This window comes from Micropterus salmoides, unplaced genomic scaffold, assembly GCF_014851395.1.
Source record: "Micropterus salmoides isolate LMB-PRFRI ecotype aquatic unplaced genomic scaffold, ASM1485139v1 Ms_hic_scaffold_5, whole genome shotgun sequence".
Lineage (NCBI taxonomy): Eukaryota > Metazoa > Chordata > Actinopteri > Centrarchiformes > Centrarchidae > Micropterus > Micropterus salmoides.
In genome coordinates, this window is record NW_024044237.1 from 6177563 (window position 1) to 6199300 (window position 21738).

General features: G+C 40.5%; 1 protein-coding gene across 1 annotated transcript in view; it reads right to left on the reverse strand.

Moving 5' to 3' along the window:
* Positions 1 to 21268, reverse strand: part of enpp6 (ectonucleotide pyrophosphatase/phosphodiesterase 6) — a 35215-nt gene extending 13947 nt beyond the window's left edge. Inside the window, exon 1 of the mRNA XM_038699539.1 lies at positions 20842 to 21268. Within this exon, the coding sequence (XP_038555467.1) occupies positions 20842 to 21265 (424 nt within the window). The 5' untranslated portion in view covers positions 21266 to 21268. The remainder of the gene's footprint in view (positions 1 to 20841) is intronic.
* Positions 21269 to 21738: the final 470 nt, after the last annotated feature.

The following is a 21738-nucleotide window of genomic DNA, read 5'->3' on the forward strand; positions in this document are numbered from 1 at the left end:
GTCAATCAAATTTCTGCCTCAATAGATTTTTAAATTTCACAAAATAATAGTAAATCTTGAAAATGACATCGGGTTTCTGTGCCCAGGCTGTACATGTCCTTTTTGCGGCGCACCTCTGTTAGGAATGGGACAAATGCAGAGGCAAAAGCAGGACACAAAACAGGTTCAGCTTCAGTTGCAGATTTATTCTTAACAAAACTCAAAAACTCACAATAAACTCAGTTATCGCTGGCAAAGCCCTATACAGAATAAAAACAGAGCAGATAAACCAAGGATCACAGAACAGGCAGAACACTAAACATATGATAACCAGACACAGTGTGAAGAGACAAGCAAACATTTAAGCACAAGGTAAGAGGCAGGACGGAACCAAGACCAGGAGCACATGAGGAAATCAGAAAGAACTCACACACAAGGTGATGAACAGACATAAAAACAGACAGGTTACACACCAGGCCAAAACCCAAGCAACAAAATAGAAGCCAACTAAAACAGGGCAGACAGGGAGAATCCTGACACACAGGCAGACAGAGTGAAAAACAGGATTGAAAACCCAGAACACAGAAACACATTAGCAGGCTGAATAACAGATAATACAGACATACTCCAAACAAATTGGGAAACAGAATAAAACAAGAGTCAGATGTTTACCATGTAGTGTACCTATTTAGGCTACTGTTTTTTTATGAATATTAATATTCGCAAATATTAATTCATAAACTCTAGAATTTTCGGGCCAGCACCGGAAATTCCGTTTGCCCAGGGCCTCCAGACTCCCCGGGTATGGTTTTAATAATTACACAATTATTCCTAGTGATCAGTTAGAAGTAATTGCTTAATCATTTCTATAAATCAGTCAGTCAATCTCATATCAAAGGTGTAAATCCTCCGTTACAGTGACCTGGAGTTAAACAATACACACACACAGTTCCTGTGATTTAGGTGAAATTTATAAGCTAACTAAAGGTGAATATAAATGTGGTTATATATACATCAAAGAAATAAACAATCACTAAACAAACAGAATGTAAACAATGAGAATGATGGGGTTCAAGGTAAATTGAGTTGTTTTATTGTGGGGAAGAATTTGATTCATAAGGAGCAATAAAATTAATTTCCTTTCCTTTCTTTCTGTCACTACTACAGTTAAAATAAAAATACCATATTCTCATACTAAGTTTGGAAGTGCTACATGTTTACGCAGATTTAAAGTAACCAGGTTATTACAGTGCTTGTAAAAGCATTCTCTGATTACCCATAGAACCTGGTTTCACTGAGGAAACAGGTAATATATAAGTGTGCCCTGAATGCTCTGAATAAGTGTGACATACAGCTGGACTCCAATTAGCATGTGCTTTGAGTTAATGCAGTGATCCTGCTAAATGTTCAGCCTCATAAGTTCACATGACTTCGCTGCACAAAGGCACAACTGTGTCAACAACTGATTGTTGAACATTTTCTGTGTTCACTCGAGCGGCACCCTCAAAGGGTCTCTCCAGTCCAAGTTGGACCAAAACCAACTCACAATCAGCTGAGTCATCTTCTAGGCCTGGCTGGGTATTTCAGACAGTGGATTCAAAGTCCAAACAAGTCAAGCATATTTTATTTTATAGCCCAATATCACAAATCCTAATTGGACTCTGCCCTTAGACCCTCAATTCAAATTCAATTCAAAAACATTTATCAAGAAAACTTTTATTTTTTATTTTTTTAGTGGGTGAGAGTTTGTAATCACAGATGCATTAGCTGTTCAGAAACCACCTTACTGTATTAGAAGGTTACAGAATGATGAGCTGAACATTATTGCAACACAAGCAGGTTGAGAAGTCCTCACTCAGTGAAGCTAGATATTGTTCCACAGCCTCTGTTATGTGGAAAATTATGTGCTTTTATGAAATCTGCTACAACTCATCCTGTACCTCAGTCTTAACTGGAACGGCTGTCACATTCTGCCTGATCGGTCCTGTTTAGGGCTCTGTGAGTTTTGTTCATTGGTCTGTTTGGTATGTGTTATTTAGTATGTGTTTTTGGTCCATCTCTTGTGTTATACTGTTTCGCATCATTTATTCTTATGAGGATGGTTGGGTTGGTTCTCATTCTGTTTTCTTAGTCCTGCGTTTCAGTTGTTTCTCAGATCATGTCTTAGTCTTTACTCCTGGTCTGTGTACTTCAGTGTTTGTTGTTTTGCCCATATCTGCTCTGTGTTCTGTTTAATCCTTGTTTCAGTCTGTTTCCCTATGTTATGCTCCCACCCTGCTCGTTTGTCCCTGAGTATATATGTTTGGTGTTTCTGTTCATTCCCTGTCTGGTCATTGTAGTGTGAATACACTCTGTCGTGTCTCGTGTTTGGAGTGTTCTGCCTGTCTCTGTGTTACCTGATTCCTCTGTTTGGACGTCTTACACACAAACTGCGTGTAAGCTATTTTTGTGGGTTTTTTTGGATTAAAACCTGTGCACCTTCAGTCAACTCTCCAGTGTCTTGCATTTGGGCTCTCTCCTGTTTGCACTTCATCCAAATTCGTGACAATGGCCCCGCCTAAACCTATAAAACTCAACTTATCTTTTCATTACCAAAGTGTCCTGCTCCTACTACTGATATAGTGTATCGTGTATGATTTTAAATGGGTTTAGGATTTTGGTGTTTTGTGGTCAAGCCATGTACTTAACTATTCACAAGGACAGCCGTTTAACACGACTGTCTATTGTCCAAAGCTTGGCTGTTCTGAAACACACAAAATCTAAATGATAGGGATGCACCGATCCAATGCTAATATTCAATTGAATTGAATTGAAGTGAATTCAATTTAATTTATATAGCGCCAAATCACAACAACAGCTATCTCACAGCGCTTTTCATAAAAGAGCAGGTCTAGACCGTACTCTATGATGCTATTTAAGCAGCCCAACAGTTCCCACCAAGAGCAAGCACTAGGCGACAGAGGCAAGGAAAAACTTCCTTTTAAGAGGCAGAAACCTCAAGCAGGACCATGGCTCAGGGTGGGCAGCCATCTGCCTCGACCAGTTGGGGTGAAGGAGAGAGAGGGAGAGAGAGAGGGAGAGAGAAAGAGAGAGAGTGAGAGAAAGAGAGGGCAGGAGAGGAACAGAGAGAAAAAGAGAGGGATGGAAGGAGAGAGAGAGGGGAGGGAGGCAGCCTACACAATATATACACACAGAGGTACAGACAGTAAAGGTGATGTTGCTATAGACTAAATGAAAAATGGTACAGATATTTATAGTAGTGTTAATGGTAACAGTCGTAATGTTAATGATTATAATAACAATAATAACAATAGGACTAGTAACAATAGTCGTTGCAGCAGAGGGTGTCGAGCAGGAACACGGGGGCAGCAGGTGACCCGCAGCCACAGGTCCAGACTCCACAGCTCCAGAGCCAGAAACACCTGCAGGAAGTGATAGGAGGAGAGACGAGAAAGCACAAGACTACCAGAAAGGGGAGAAGTTGTGTTAGTAACATGCAATAATGGGATGAGGTTGCATACAGAGGGAGAGAAAGTAGAGGAGAGAGGAGCTCAGTGCATCATAGGAAATCCCCTGGCAGTCTAGGCCTATAGCAGCATAACTAAGGGATGGTTCAGGACTCACCTGAGCCAGCCCTAACTATAAGCTTTATCAAAGAGGAAAGTCTTAAGCCTACTCTTAAATGTGGAGATGGTGTCTGCCTCCTGAACCCAAACTGGAACCTGGTTCCACAGGAGAGGAGCTTGATAGCTGAACGCTCTGGCTCCTAGTCTACTTTTGGAGACTCTAGGAACCACAAGTAACCCTGCATTCTGGGAGCGCAGTGCTCTGGTGGGGTAGTAAGGTACTATGAGCTCTTTAAGATAAGATGGTGCCTGACCATTAAGAGCTTTGTAGGTAAGAAGAATGATTTTAAATTCTATTCTGGATTTTACTGGAAGCCAATGCAAAGAAGCTAAGACAGGAGAAATATGATCTCTTTTCCTGGTTCCTGTCAGAACACGTGCTGCAGCATTCTGGATCAGCTGAAGAGTCTTAACGGACTTTTTCGAGCAGCCTGATAATAAGGAATTGCAGTAATCCAGCCTAGAAGTAACAAATGCATGGACTAGTTTTTCTGCATCATTTTTAGACAGGATGTTCCTGATTTTCGCAATATTACGTAGGTGAAAAAAGGCGGTCCTTGAAATTTGCTTAATGTGAGACTTAAATGACATGTCCTGATCAAAGATAACTCCAAGATTCCTCACAGTGGTGCTGGAGGCCAGGGCGATGCCATCAAGGGAAACTATATCTTTAGATAATGCGTCACGGAGGTGCTTAGGCCCCAGAACAAGAACTTCAGTTTTATCTGAGTTTAACATTAGAAAATTACAGGTCATCCAGGTTTTAACATCCTGAAGGCACATTTGAAGTTTAGCTAACTGATGAGTTTCATCTGGTTTGATCGATAGATATAACTGAGTATCATCTGCATAACAATGAAAGTTTATGGAATATTTCCTGATAATATTGCCTAAAGGAAGCATATATAAAGTGAAGAGGATTGGTCCGAGGACAGAGTCCTTGAGGAACTCCATGCCTAACTTTGGCATGCATGGAGGACTCATCGTTAACATGTACAAACTGAAATTGATCTGATAAATAGGACTTAAAACCAGCTTAGAGCGGTTCCTTTAATGCCAATGAAATGTTCCAGTCTCTGCAATAGGATCTGATGGTCAATGGTATCAAATGCAGCACTAAGATCTAATAAAACCAGTACAGAGACAAGTCCTTTGTCTGATGCAATAAGGAGGTCGTTAGTAATTTTCACCAGTGCTGTCTCTGTGCTATGATGAGCTCTAAATCCTGACTGAAAATCCTCAAATAAACTATTGCTCTGTAGAAAGTCACACAGCTGTTTAGCAACTGCTTTCTCCAGAACCTTAGAGAGAAATGGAAGGTTAGATATAGGTCTATAGTTGGCTAAAACATCCGGATCAAGTTTGGGCTTTTTCAGAAGAGGTTTAATTACAGCAACTTTAAAGTACTGTGGTACATAGCCTGTTGATAGAGATTGATTGATCATATCTAGTATAGAAGTGCTGACTAAGGGTAAAACATCTTTAAGCAACCTAGTCGGGATGGGGTCTAAGAGGCAGGTTGATGGTTTAGATGAAGAAATTATTGAAGTTAGTTGGTAAAGACTGAGGGAAGCAAAACAGTCTAAACATATATCTGGTTCTACAGCTGTTTCTAAGGTTCCTGAGTTAAGAGATAAGTTGGTGCCAGTTGAGGGCAGGTCTTGGTGAATTTTGTCTCTAATAGCTAGAATTTTATCATTAAAGAAGCTCATGAAGTCGTAACTACTGAGAGCTATGGGAATACTTGGCTCAATAGAGCTGTGACTCTCTGTCAGCCTGGCTACAGTGCTGAAAAGAAACCTGGGGTTGTTCCTATTTTCCTCTATTAATGACGAGTAGTACGCTGCTCTGGCATTACGGAAGGCCTTCTTATAAGTTTTAAGACTATCTTGCCAAATTAAACGATATCAGTCTGATACTGTCACAAATAGCTGGATCGGGTATCTGTGACATTGGGGCTGATCTAATGAATTCAATTCTATGTTTACACGTACATGCACATACTACGGCATGCGTCCACTGCAATTGTGATTTACTCTCAGCCACATCACTAATGATTAAAACTTTGAACCAGCACAAAAATGCTCCCTTGGAGTTGTTTGATTTATTAACATGTGCACAATGAATATGGAAAATGTGAATAGTCTTTAGTGATTAGACTCCATTGTGACATCATGGTATTTAAAGGGAGTGATGAAGCCGTTGTAGAAAACCCCCCAAATAAGAAGAAGAAAGGACAACAAATTATCTTATCAGGCAGCAGCAGCTTTCTAGAAAAATTTGTAATGACAAGATTAGACAGGAAAATGCATGGATTATTATGAAAACATTATCATGTATTAGATAGGGCATGAATGAGGTCTTACTGACCTCACAAAATGAGGTCAACCACTAATTAAATTGTCATAGTGTACAACAAAAATAAACGGTCAGCGAGGACAAAAACCGATATAAAAAAGCTAAAAGACCAACTTAAATAAAATGGCAAAAGAAATATAAAGTTCAATGACCAAACAGAAATTCTGTAACGTTGAGAAACAGAAGGGTCTGACAACCTGAAAATACCAGTACTCATGCATGAGGTCGTAGACCATGGTTCTTGCTTGTGCAAACAAAATAAAGAGCAAGCAAGGCCATTAGTTAAATAAAAGGTTATAAAACAAAGCAGAAATGAATGTCAGCAAGGACCAACTTAAATAAAATAGAAAACAGAAAATAAGGCCCGACAACCAAATTAGGGTCTGATGACCAAACTGAAAATACCTTGAATGATTCATGAGATCTCGCAGGCTATGAGTGACGCGTGAGGACAAAATGCAATGAGACAAGCAATTAGCAGAATGCATGAATATTTTCAGTTATGAGCAATCGTACACGCCCACTTTCAGCAATGACTGAAAGTGGGGAACCTATAGCCCTGCAATAACCAGGAGCATATAATATTGCTAGCATTGATCTCAATTATTGACCACAACTGTGAATGAAAAGCCAAGTCCAGCTAGGCAGAGAATGATCGATAACAAATGAGAAGCAACAGTGAGCAGCGTGAACCAAAACACCAACAAGTTATACACAATTTTGATCCAGTTACAGACTGAAGAGATGTGATGAACAGAAATGAGGCCAGAACTGTGCTGCAGTGAACCCTGTATTACTGCAGATGGTGTAGGAAATGCTTGGGAAGTATTTATCATTTAACTATTTATCAGATCGATCTCAGTTTGTACATGTTAACGATGAATCCATGCACGCCAAAGTTAGTCAGGGAGTTCCAGAAGGATCTGTCCTCGGACAAATCCTCTTCACTTTATATATGCTTCCTTTAGGCAATATTATCAGGAAACACTCCGTAAACTTTCGTTTTTATGCAGATGATACTCAATTATATCTATCGATCAAGCCACATGAAATTCATCAGTTAGCTGAACTTCAAATGTGCCTTCAGGATGTTAAAACCTGGATGACCTGTAATTTTCTAATGTTAAACTCAGATAAAACTGAAGTTCTTGTTCTGGGGCCCACGCACCTCTGTGACGCATTATCTAGTTTGGATAGTCTGGATGGCATCACCCTGGCCTCCAGCACCACTGTGAGGACTCTCGGCGTTATCTTTGATCAGGACATATAAGTAAATTTCAAAGAGCACCTTTTTTCACCTACATAATATTGCAAAAATCAGGAACATCCTGTCTAAAAATTATGCAGAAAAAATTTGTCTATGCATTTGTTACTTCTAGGCTGGATTACTACAATTCTTTATTATCAAGACTCTTCAGCTGATTCAGAATGCTGCAGCACGTGTTCTGACTGGAACCAGGGAAAGAAATCACATTTCTCCTGTCTTAGCTTCTCTGCATTGACTTCCTGTGAAATCCAGAATAGAATTTAAAATCCTTCTTCTCACCTATAAAAATCTTAATGGTCAGGCACCATTTTATCTTAAAGAGCTCATAGTACCCTACTACCCCACCAGAGCACTGCGCTCCCAGAATGCAGGGTTACTTGTGAGTCTCCAAAAGTAGACTAGGAGCCAGAACGTTCAGCTATCAAGCTCCTCTCCTGTGGAACCAGGTTCCAGTTTGGGTTCAGGAGTCAGACACCGTCTCCACATTTAAGAGTAGGCTTAAGACTTTCCTCTTTGATAAAGCTTATAGTTAGGGCTGGCTCAGGTGAGTCCTGAACCATCCCTTAGTTATGCTGCTATAGGCCTAGACTGCCGGGGGACTTCCCATGATGCACTGAACTCCTTTCTCCTCTACTTTCTCTCCCTCTGTATGCAACCTCATCCCATTAATGCATGTTACTAACTCGACTTCTTCCCTTTTAGTCTTGTGCTTTCTCGTCCCTCTCCTCTCTCCTCCTATCACTTCCTGCAGGTGTTTCTGGCTCTGGAGCTGTGGAGTCTGGATCTGTGGCTGCGGGTCACCTGCTGCCCCCGTGTTCCTGCTCGACACCCTCTGCTACAATTATTGCTAGTCCTATTACTATTATTGTTATTATTTTCTCTAACATTATGATCACTATCATAAACACTACTGTAAATATCTGTACCATTATTCATTCAGTCTATAGCAACATTACCTTTACTATCTGTACCTCTGTGTGTATATTGTGTAGGCTGCCTCCCTCCCCTCTCTCTCTCCCTCCCTCTCTCTCTCTCTCTCTCTCTCTCTGTCACCCCCAACCGGTCGAGGCAGATGGCCGACCACCCTGAGCCATGGTTCTGCTCGAGGTTTCTGCCTCTTAAAAGGAAGTTTTTCCTTGCCTCTTTCGCCTAGTGCTCGCTCTTGGTGGGAATTGTTGGGCTTCTGTAAATAACATCATAGAGTATGGTCTAGACCTGCTCTTTTATGAAAAGCTCTCAGAGATAACTGTTGTTGTGATTTGGCGCTATATACATAAAATTGAATTCAACCTCTGGCGAGCATGACCAATATTTCATTGTCTGAGAGAGCTGAGGCAGGTAATCTGTAGGCTGCAACATGGCTGGCATTGAAGAGATGCACTGATGCGGCAGGGGCTGAATGCTATTAATGTTAAAATATTACCTCCCACAATGATTTCCTTTACTGTAAACTGCAGCTTGTTGCAATTTGCAAATTAACTTGGATCAAATACACTACAAACACCACAAATAAAAGCAGGTTGGATGTTAGAAGTTTAAGACAGTTGACTGAAAATGTCATTTACTATAGATTCTATACAATAATCTATGATTTCATACATGTTTAGTTATCTTTTGGATTGTAATAGTTGTGAAAGAACCAAAAAAAATCCTTCACAATATTCATCCCCCATTTTATTTGTGATGTTCTGGGATTCAGACATTCATTGGGTAAAATTCATCAATTTAATTTTAGTGTGCACAATCAACTTTTATGACCCATCTTGCAAGTGTTAACTGCTGGGTCTTAATAGTTCAAATAATTTCTAAAGGCAGAATGTTAAAACATAAAAGTAATGGAGCATGGCACAGTTATAATGGGCTCTTACAAGTCACTAGCACCCACAATCTGTCTGCACGCCATCTCCACATTACTACTAACAAACACCATGGCCAGACTGAAGCTGACCTGTGAGGAAGAATGTAATGTGTGTAAGCATAGCATGTCAGGACCACAGTAACTAGAACTAGACAGAAAACAAGACTGGTTCACTGGTCCTGATGTGACTGCTGTGTCTCTGTTTGACTGTCTTGTGGTTAGTCTAAATCAACCTGTAAATGAAGGCAGGAGCTGATCTGAAAATGAGACGATGATAATAACAGTAATGTCAGTACTGTTATCATCAAAATGTTTTAACACATGATATAGTAAAACCGATGTAAATGCACCTCTCATGGTAACATAATGACAGCCAGGTCCTCCATATTTTACATTACGCTTACATGTGATCAACTGAGCAAAGAAGGGAACACACACACAGACTTTTGATCGCTTATACAACTAATAAACCGGAATTGTGGGAAGGATCTCATTATCAGGGTCAGATGTATTCTCTCACTGAGATTTGGAGCAGAAACTTCAATCCTTACATATCTCCTATCTCATACAAAAATATATACTGGATTGTAAAGCACTCAGAGACTATGTACAGATCAGCAGTGAATAAAGAAACTGGGAATTTCAATCACATCAAGTTCAGATACTTACTAACTCCTATTATAATTTTCCGTGGCATATACCAGCCTACAGGCCCACAGTAATCATTATCTTGTCTAGTTACTCATTAATGGCCCATTACTCATTATACGCCTCAGCTTGTAAAACAAAACAAGCCAATCTCAGAGCCAGTGGCATAACAAGGCAGTGCTGGGCCCCAATGCATTATGGTCAAAGCAGGCTGTCCCATCACAATCAGACGTAATATAACAACATAACAATGTCAGAAGCAAATGGAAGAAGTTAAGGTATGCAGCTTTAAAATTACCAGCAACAGTTAAACGCACTGCACAGTTGTCCCATTGAGCTTTTCAGGTAAGATTTAATAAAATACAGTTGGGAAAAGGATTATTCGGCAGACAGTCACTGGAATTGTAAAGAAATGCAGTAGAAAGGTACGGACTCTCCCAAGGCTTGCATCAATGCAGCTGTTGTTTACGATCAACATCCCGGATAGTTCGTCGATTGTTTTCATTTTGATTGCATGTCTGCAATGGTGCAGTCCAATAGCCTAACAACTGGGAGCAGCTCCGCGTCTTCAGACAAAGCTGAATTTTGTGATTGCATTTTTCAATTAAATAGCCCTGTCCACCTCATCTTTCTTTCTGCTTGTTAGTGAGATGTTCTTTAATGTCTTCAGCATGTCAATGTAGTGACTTTCCTCTTCGATAAAGCTTATCGTTAGGACTGGTTAGCTATGTTATGTTGCTATAGGCCTAGACTGCCGGAAGATTTCCCATGATGCACTGAGCTCCTTCTCCGCCTGGCTTATCCACAATGGGATCGCCAGCTAACAAAGTAGCATCACCCTTTTCTCTCCATCAACTGATACCGTAACGCAAACTGGGTGTAGCGTGAGTTAGCGCACACAGCTACGCACAGGCCTGCATAATTTATGTCTGCACAACTTACATGTATTGATTAGATATTTAATTGTTGTCGCAAACTGGCATGGGATGTGCATGGCTCAGGACATGAGGGCTCTGCAGTGAGTGATTAAAACTGTTTAGAAGATCATTGGTACTCATTAGGTGTGTGCCAAAACATTGACACAGCAACATATCAATATACATTTTTCCATGATACTGTATTGATATTACAGCCCCTCATATCGATATATATATATATATTTGACGGTTAGCTCAATGCTAACGTATAATGGGAATCTCCATTGACATGCTAAGGGACGTCAGCATAATTTAATAATAATTTAATCTTAGCACAATCTACATATTTTGCTTCACATGCTTAACATCTAGAGTGACATCTTTTGCAAATACGTAAGGTACATATGTTTCCTGTGCTCTGTGTAAAATAAAAAAGAGTTGCTAACTTAATTGGCTTTATCTGCTCCACACTGATTAGCTACAGCAACCCCAAAGGGTCAAAACTGAAACCTTTTTAAATTCCCAGTGGCCTAAAAATACACCTGTCACAAAGCTGAGAAAGGGCAGGACACCACTGATGTGCTATAGTTTTGTAATTTTAATTTATAGACTGAAAAAATGTGTGCTATAGAATTATGCTGTTTTCTAACAGCTTGGATTTGCAGCGAATAAATAGAGAAAACTTTACCTTTTTGTAGGCATTTTGAATTCATAGTTAGATATAGTGATGTATAATTAAAGGATTGTCAAGCAATATATTGATTATCGCCCAACTGCTGTATCTTCGTATTGTGAGGTACCCTGTGATTCCCACCCCTAGTACTCATCTACAAAGCATCAGTGATATTGGAAAGTTGAGGTGCATAGAAAGAGCCGAATAGATATTCAAAGACAGAACTCACCCAGCCACAACCTGTTCACCCTGCTGCCTACTGGCAAGAAGATATATCTACTGTTGCACCACCAGACTGCAGAGCAGCTTCTCTCCTCAGCCTGTGCACTATGTAAAATAGCTTTATTTCTATGACTTATTATTCATTTACCCATCTACTTTATATACATTTATATATAACATAGAGTAGCTTAAAGGGAACTACAACATAATCTTTTGTTTTACAAATACCTCTCTTGTAGCATGTGTTCTGTAATTAGTAACCACATGCTAAAGGCTTGTGCAGACTACATGATTTTAAGCGTCGGCCGAGCTGTTCACACTGCACAACTTGCCATCTTGTGACGGGAGTCTGAAGTCATTGTGGTGTTCCCACTACTTGACTGATTGGTGACAGGGGGTCACACAATACACAAGCTAACAACAATTCTGTCACCCGACGCTGGTCTCCAAACCACGTTTTGTCAACAAAACACACGTGAAATGTGAAGCGGGAAATGACGCGTGCCTACACACGAAACAGCTGTTGTTTTTTATAATACAGATAGCACTTATAATGACAAAAAATCTGGGTGAAAGAATAGACACAGGTAGCAGGGATTGTCTGAGCTACAGAGAGATCTGAAGGGGAGTAAAAAGTGTTTTGCAGTGAAAAAGTAGCAGCCTTAGTTTTTTCCGGCGGTTGGGGGGATGGCGGACTTTTATTGGCAGTATGCGTGTTGGGCTCGTCACTTGTGCATTGGTGTTGATGATTGCGTGGCATTTGGGCGTTTTGGTTGTTTGCTGCGCGGCGGTGGGGTGCTGGGTGGGGGGGGGAGCACTGGTCTATGTTGTGTGCGCGCCGCGGTCGGTCCGGGCGCTGCTCTTCTTTGTTTGTTGTTGTTTTTCTCCTCCCCAAGCCCCCCTTTCTGTTCTATTGCAGGTTTCGTTGCTTTCTGCAATTGGTGTTTCCCACTGCTTTTCCCTGTTGTCCACACCTTCCATCCCCCTTCTCTTACAGGTGTTGTCCTTTCTCTGTGCTGTCTGTTTGTGCCCCCCCCCCATCTGCCCCCCTGTCCGGCCTGGTGACAAATCAATACATAATTAAATAAATAATAAAACAGGAGTATATTAATACTCTCTTGTTAAAAGTAAAATCTGTCTGGCACCATATGGTAGCCAGGTCATCATACTCTATACCAGGCTGCTGGGCAGGACAGGTTTAAAAGAAAAAAAAAAAGAAAATGTAGCTGCCAGCTGCCTGCTCTCATTGGCTGGATGTGGATGTCGAGTCAGCTGACTCCTCCAGATATCTGACATGCTAGATATCGGACAGACGTTGGCGATGTGTCAGAAAGCCGTTTTGATGAGTTGCTGAGTAGTTCACACATAACAACTGGCGACCGCCGATCGACCGCTGATTTATCCCCGATCACAGCCTGACGGTCGCAGAGCTCACCGACCGGCAAATATGGCTTAAAATCGTGTAGTGTGAACTAGGCTTCAGTTGATGTTAGTTACGTCTAGGAAGGCGCCATGTGTGGATGAGATTCTCCTTGAGATGCAGAAAGCCCTGGTCATTAAGTTAGGTTGTCTTGGCTGACAGTATCTAACACTGATCTGTGTAGAGACAGACCAGGGAGGTGGTTATTTATTTATTAAAAGGGGACAGCAACTCAAGGCAGCCTGCTCTTAGCAGATGTGTTTCTGCTGGGTTTACCAGACTGCAGCACACACTGGGGAAATTCGCAGCCGAGTGTGAAGGATGAGCGAGTCTGAGGCCATGGTTCTCTGCTGGAAAACGGTGGATTGCTCTGGAAAGTGAACAAAAGATACAACTGGTCGAAATGAGGGTAAGGAGCCCAGACATCTGGTGGGAGCTTGGAGTAGAGCCAATGCTCCTTCGGGTCAAAAGGAGACAGTTCCTTTGGGGGTCTGCTCAGTATGCTTACTGGGCGCCTCGCCTAAGAAGTTTTCCTACTGCTGCTGCTTCACAGTACAAGACTTCAATTGATGAAACACAGGGTGGCTTTTGTTGTGAAGCAGCCACAGGAAACACAATTTATGTGTCACTGATGTTGATCCAAAGTGGACGACAACCGGTATTTTGGGGATTTTTTGACAGCTGAACACTTTTAAATATTGTATGGAGTAACAGAACAATGAGCAGTTAAGATGCTTTCAGACAGGGAGCAGCTGCCACCCCACGTCTTTGCTTGCCATGTGTTCGCTTGGTTAATCAGTAAACAGATACACAAATTGCTCCTCTGTTGTATTTCTGAAAAAGCAGCAGGTCAACCAGTGTTTGCTTCCCTCAAGATTCTGGGGACTGAAGTGGTTATGGTTACCACCAGTAACCACACGTCGCAAAATCAACCACGACTGAAAAACAAAACGGCCATGTGTAGTTTTCACTGGCCTCTGGTGGTGAAGTTTCACATTGCAACCACCACCTTTATAAGTGTTTGCTGGTGTGCATACTCGAACTAATGAGTGAGCCAAAAACAGCGACAGACAGACCTGACACGGCATCACACCAAATGCTAGAACCTCGGGTAAATTCCCACTGCGACGTTACAGTAATATTTTTATCAGCTTGATGCTGAACTAATCCGTGCTAATCCACGCACTGAGTGCATTTGGCAGCCAGCTATTTGTTCATCATTCACAGAAAAGGCTCAGCAATGTCAGCATAGCTAAATTTCAAGGATGATGACGTGAGCAAGACTGAATGCTATTAGATTGTTGACACACTTTACTATAGCAGTAATACCATAGTAAGTAACGTTACTTCACTGAACAGTAATGTGTTTTTTTTTGTCAATTTTTGTCCATCGAGCCTAATGCAGGAATAACATTCAGCTCATTCAGGCATCATTCAATGTAAATAGTGTTGGCATTCAATGTTCAGTATATGTACACAAAAACATTACATAACAAATCAAATCAAAAGGACTCATATATTTCAGTACATGACAATCACTCCACCTTACTTGACAAGGTACCGACAGAGGACAAGAAACACATAGTGTATTATACAGTCAGTGCTCACCATAAAACCCACAGTTCAACCACCAATGGTTCAGTTCAAATCTCCACAAGAGTCCATATCTCAACAAAAACCTCCTACTCAAAAAAATAAACAACTCAGTTTCAATACAAAAGTAGGCCAACAAAAATAAAACCAAGTGATGGCTCTTGCATCTAATAGACAAGCTTAGTGATTCTCCAACAACACTTGCATTAACTCTCGTAGTCCTGGTTGTCACTCAGGTTGAACTGAACCTCTTCCCCTGGTAGTTTGGTTTGAAACGGCGCCACAGATATTCCCTGAGCTGACTGCTGGGTGTGTGTGTATTGTGCGTGACGCAGGTGCATGCACCGGTCACAATATGCTAATCTTATTACATGTGTCTTTCTGTTGTGCATTATCCCTGTCCGCCAAAGTGGCGGAGGCCTGCCGATTTTACCAACAACTGTCAACAATTCACCCATATCTGGCGGGTGGCGGGAGCTAATGTCAGACCCTGATTCCATGTATCATTGTAATTTACCTTGTCAATAAAGTTTACCACTGTTTATTTCAGCATAGCTAAAAACCATTAATCACATTTTTCAGGCTAAAATCAACGCTTTGACATAATACCAGTGATACACAGCATAGTAATATGGATCATATTAGCAGGTAAAGTATTAAACATTACTACTATAGTATGTAATGTAAGTATATAACGTTAGCAACTGGTTGGTTTGCTTTGCATTAATACTAGCTTACTTGTCCAATAGGTTGAAAGCCAATTCTAGGTCAGTTTTTCAGGAGCTGAGTTTCAGGAGCAGGACCTCACGTCAATCACGTCCCTCCTGACACTTCCAGAAATACCCAGCTAACCAGGCACAAGCCAGCACTTCTTGTCTTGCATCTGTTGACAGTGTGATCCTTACTAGTGAATATCCGAAACAAAGTGGAGGCCTCTCCATGACTCAAACGCCTTTCGGTAATGTTGACAACGTCAATCTGATTTTTGTTTGGCCTTATGGGCTTCAGCAAAATTTTTGTTGTTTTTGTCCTTATGTGGAGTTTTTGTAGGAGTGTGTGTTGTGCTTGGAGCCATTCGCTTTTTGGTGTTAGTGGACTCCATTTCATTAGCTGCAATGTTGTCGCTGTGTGTGCAGTTCAGAATCACAAGGCAAGAGATTGGTCTCAACCTGATTTCTTCACATAGAGGTAACCGAGAAAGGTTCATTTTTACAAAAAAAAGTGATTAATTAAATTTTTTAAAACCCATATAGCCCCTTTAAGGATTAAAACTCCAATGTCCCACTGCACTTGTTGGTGTGATGGTAATTTTGTGCAGTTCTATTACCAGCACTGGAAAACTACCTACCTCTCCCTGTTGTTTTAGTTTATGGACTTTGCTTGGTGTGAGGTCAGAATGCAACTCGTTTAACTTACAGTTTTTTTCCAGAATCCTGTCTATTCACATGCTGTGTCCCATGCTATACTACATACTGATAGTACACAGTTTATATACAATATATAACAGTATGCTGTTTTTGCAGTTAGTATAAAAGAAACCAGTGTCCTTAAATCAAACTGTTTTGATAATGTTGTGGTTCCGATGGAATTTCAACAGATAATTATGTCCAATATTATGTAACTCTGAGTTTAGGCCTCTCTCTGATCTCCTCTGCCCTCCGTTCTGTGCCTGTGTTCACTAGTGTTTACAAACACAAACACACACATATTAACACACACACTCACACACCTACACACACACACACACCTTCACACAAATACAGCGGGCAGCAGAGCAGAAGCCACAACAGTGAGAATTAATGTTATCTTTTTTAGTCATGTTGACACTGACACTGCTCGTTATACACAAGTGCAACAAAATCCTCCATTAAGGAAGATTATTTGAGCAATTTCTCAAACTCCTGCTGAACGAATGTGGGACAGATGCTGAGCTAGCCTTGAGGCGTTGGACTAGTCAGTAATAACTTATTAGCGGGCTTGCTGTGTCTTGTGCGTCTTGTGTCTGCGCTTGCTTGATATTTGCCTTTGTTAGCAAAGTTTCCACAGACAGAGGTTTAGCTGCTAGCTGTAAATCTGGAATAGCAGTTCAGATCAGAATTGAAATTCTCTACTAATTGTTCAACCTCCACAACATCTCCTCACTTGTGCACATCATAAAAGCAATTTCTCATTATTTTGAACATATTGCAAAAGCTTTGACACACTGAAGCATATGAGTATGTACAACTGTCTGCTGTTTCCTACATTATCAGTTGCTTATGTCATGCTGATCACTATGCATTATACCAGTCTCTGGTGAATAGTCTTACCCCCCAAAACATCTAGGCATAAGTTTATTGCATAAGTCACTACAGGCAAAATGACTGAACACGTTGTCAAAATCAAAGTTGAATAAAGCCAAGCTTTATTGTCATTCAAGTATACAGCTGAACGAAATGTTGTTTCGTACAGACCATGGTGCATAAACAGGAATAGACAACAACAAATCACAACATGCTACAGTAGCAATACAGCCCTCACACCATTCACACGATACACACAATACAATAAACAGTGAACAGTAACAATACACTATGAGCAGTACATACAAAGAGAAAGAGAGAGAGAGAGAGAGAGATAAGAGAGATAGGTCATCTATATCTGTCAATCATATTTTCTATACATGTCTATAAGATTTTGTGTAAATATGTCCTTACTGTAACTGATGAAGATATCTGTTGTGATGTGGGTGAGAATCTGTGACCTGACAGGAACATCAGCCTAAGGAGTGTTTCACATGCTTACATTTCTAATTTTGTAATTTCTACCATTGTGCTATCCAGACAGTCCTTTCTTTTTCTATTCTGCATTACAATGACATGGTCTATCAACAAATTACAGCACGAACAGTAAAAACGTGACTGTGATTCCTGTCCAATCTCTTGCAATGTATAACTTTATACTGTTGAAATTGATATGACATATTGAAAAAGTGCAGCACTGTGCATTTTCAATCATTCAGTCATCAAAACATTAGCCATAGTTTCCATCAAAAACACTTACAGAGTACACTATTATATTGATAACATGACTAAACATTTTGACTATCTTGTTCGTAAACAATGACACAAGGATTTGTCATTCTGGTGGCACTGACATGTTCAATGACATTTCATTTTGAGAGATATACTAAGGATTCTGAGTTATTGGCTTTTGCAGGTAAACCACTGTGTTGTGCTGTTCGATGTGTTTTGAGAAATGCACTTACTGTTTTGCAATTGTTAGGGATGATTCAAGAAATGTACCAAAGCGATTGAGAAAAATTGTAATGATAGCAAACTTGTGTCTCTTGCGTCGGTTGCTGTCTAGCTTCTGCTTAGCTTGCGACTAAAGTTTCAAGAAACATTATGAGCAGGGCGAACAGGCAATATAACCAGGCTCCGCAGCCTCTTTGAAAGTAACACTAGCTAATGGCAAAGTCGAAGTCCAATCACAATTTTCTGCCATATATTGTGATGACGATTTGATTTGCAATTTTGTTTTTTGGTTTAGCTAAAGTTCAATATCACTGCCAGTCTATTTTTGACGGAACTTGCCTCATCAAGCAGCACAGATGAGATGACAGGGCAGGAAGTCAGACACAGAACGGCATAGAGAAGCCAGTTGATTTTCAAAACAAAACACCCTGTGCAAATTCCTGATTGTGTATCAACAATAAACACAGTTAAAACAGATAAAAAATAAACAATTTAACTACGTAGCCTACTTAACCATGGTAGAAGCACAAAAATCATGACAACCGAACAAATCAACACAATCTAAACAAGTCAGCAAAATCAGGCAATGCTCCATGTGGGAAAAGCAGCATGCAGAGAGTGGCACAAAGTAAATGCTCTGTATTTGTATAGCGCCTTTTCGACCACTAAAAGTGCTTTTTACACTACATCCACACACTGAGCCTAAGTGCTCAAACAATTCAATTCAATTCAATTCAATTTTATTTATATAGCGCCAAATCACAACAACAGTTATCTCACAGCGCTTTTCATAAAAGAGCAGGTCTAGACTGTACTCTATGATGATATTTACAGAAGCCCAACAGTTCCTACCAAGAGCAGCACTAGGCGACAGAGGCAAGGAAAAACTTCCTTTTAAGAGGCAGAAACCTCGAGCAGAACCATGGCTCAGGGTGGGCGGCCATCTGCCTCCACCGGTTTGGGTGAAGGAGAGAGAGGTAGAGAGAGAGAGAGAGAAACAGAAACTAACATTCACACACTGGCAGAACTGGCCGCCAGGGGCAATTCAGGGTTCAGTATCTTGCCCAAGGACACTTGCAACCAGGTGGAGCCTGGTTGCATGATTGAAGCACCGACCTTCTGATTAACAGCCAACCCACTCTACCTCCTGAGCCACAGCCACACACAGAGATCTGTTATTCGTAGTTGAAGCACAAGAAAGGACAAATTAACAAAACGTCAACAACGTAGGGCAGCTAAACACACAAAACCACTGCACAGCCACCACCTGTGTCGGTCCGTCTGACACCATTATCCTACGTTTTCCTATAGTTTCGTTTGTTGTTGTAAAATGTACACGCCCTGTGCCCACTCTGATTGGTGAGTAGGACCGTAACAGGAGGCTTTTGCTTTAATTTATTGTGTTTGCAAGTTCTTCTTGGAAGTGGTGTTGTTTAATTTTTGCAGCGTTGGGTAGATAAATATTTTCCTTTGTGTAATGCATTTTCTGACTGCAGAGTACATCAACGAAACACACACACCAAAAACTGTCTGCTTAATTACTTTTTTGGGTATCCTTAATTTGGTGACTCCAAACCTGCCCAAATTCGTTTGGAGTATATAAGTGAGACACAGCTACAGTTACAGTACAGTAGCCGGGCAGTTTCCACATGTGAGTGACTGGCTGATACATCCTGTTTTACTCAAAACACAATACTGAATTTAAGATGCCAGAAATCCACTGCTTGGAAACATCACATCATCAAATCAAACGTAATCAGTTAAGTAAACAGTAAGTCGCTACAGCATCACCAGCTGTATACTAACAAATATAAATATTTTAGCCCTAAGTAATATATTGATGGTAAGAATGACTGTTTTATTTAAATACTGAAAACAACTTTTGAGTATGAAGAAAATATGAATTACTCTAAATTAAAATTCAGGTGAAGCATGTTGACCATATACCTTTCAATCTAAACAGTTCAGACAGCTACATAACAGTTTCCGTCAGTTATACGTGTGATTAATCATTAACAACTAATCTGCAAAAACACAACCCTGTGGTGTTGTTAACAAAATCGGAAAAACAAACAAGACTATTTTACAGCACTGCATTTAGCACAACAGAAAAAAAATCTTTCTAAAACATTAGAAATGTAAACATGGGAAACACCGCTCAGGCTGACATTCACAGATTCTCATCCACTTCACAATGGATAGCTTCAATTCAGAAGACATTTTTTTTTAAAAGTCTGACAGACACTTTTATCTATACATATATGTGTGTATGTATATGTACATAAAAATATATACTGTACATCTGCTGGTGATTTTTGCTATTCACTGCTCACTTTGCATTGTTTCTGTTTACTGTGGATGGTATTGTGTGTATGGGCTGAATGGTCGGAGGGAGGGCTGTGTAGCTTTTGTAGTGTGTTGGGGTTTTTTTGTTGTTTATTCTTACTTTGTTTATGCACCTTGGTCCGTACGTATGTAACAATATTCAGAATAACAATAAATTTAGATTTTGACAACGTGTTCAACCACTCTGCATGTGGTAACTTATGTGGTGAACTTGTGCCTAGATGTTTTGGGGGGTAAGACTATTCACCAGAGACTGGTATAATGCATTGTGATCAGCATGACATAACCAACTGATAATGTAGGAAACAGCAGACAACTGTACAGAATCATTTGCATCAATGTGTCAAAGCTTTTGCAATTTGTTCAAAATAATGAGAAATTACTTTTATGATGTGTACAAGTGAGGAGATGAGGTGGAGATGGAACAAGTAGTTTTGAGAATTTCATTTATGATTACAGAAATGTAATGTTACTAAAGCAACTGAGAAAAACTGTAATTGTTTGAAGGTCACCCATTTTTAGTATTTAGTGTGTTCAGTTCAGGTGAAGGAAGCTCCACAGAAGAATGAAGAAGGCTGTAGGTTGTGGGTTGTATTTCAACATAACTTTTAAGGTTTTTTTAAATAGTATCTGCCTATTTTAGTACTCTTGTTTAGGTGCACAGAAAGATAGATAGATAGATAGATAGATTAGACTACCTGTCATTAATGAGTAGTAATTAGGGTATGATAAACTCGGGAAGTCCGGCGTCATGTAGTCCACCTTCACCCCATTGCCCACGAGCTCGCGAAATCCGGGTAGCGCGTGCAGGTCATCCATGTAGTCATAACGGAACCCATCGATCAGGAACACGAGCAACGGACTTGCCGCGAGACACTGCTGTCCCGCTCCGCACAGCAGCAGCAGCGACGGGAAGAGAAGCAGGGAGCACGCGGGTGTCTGTCTCGTGGGCATGACGGTGTCGCTTTGAGCTGAGGTCACTGACAGCGGCTGGAAACCCGGACAGCCGATGGCTCGCGCTAGAAATGAGCTGACAGCTCTGTGGGAATGATGTCCCAGTCCTACACTCTGGGCGGTGGGTGGGATCAGAGGCCCCGCCCTCCTAAGGGCCCCGACTGACATGCAAGAATTGTATAATTCACCCACTTTTAATAAACTATGCCTACTTACTTAACTCAGTGTATGCAAACATGAACACGGGAAGAAGAGGTGCTACGAGCCCCTCAGCACCCCTAAACCCAGGCATTATAAAAAAAATGTGATCAATGCAGACTGACTATATATATATATATATATATATATATATATATATATATATATATTAACACACACACACGCTTACTGTTTTATTTATTTATTTTATTTTAATTTTTAATAGGCCTATATTTTTATTTTTTTAACACACCATTTTTTAACACACCATAACCCATTTTTATTACATCGTGGGGACCAATGACTGGCAGGTGCCTGGTGGGATCCACCCTTTCTGAAGGGTCTAGAGATATAATTTGAACTGTTAAATACATTTTAAATGTATATGAACACCCCATGGGGACCAGTCATGTTAAGTCTATTGGCATAGAAAGAATACCATT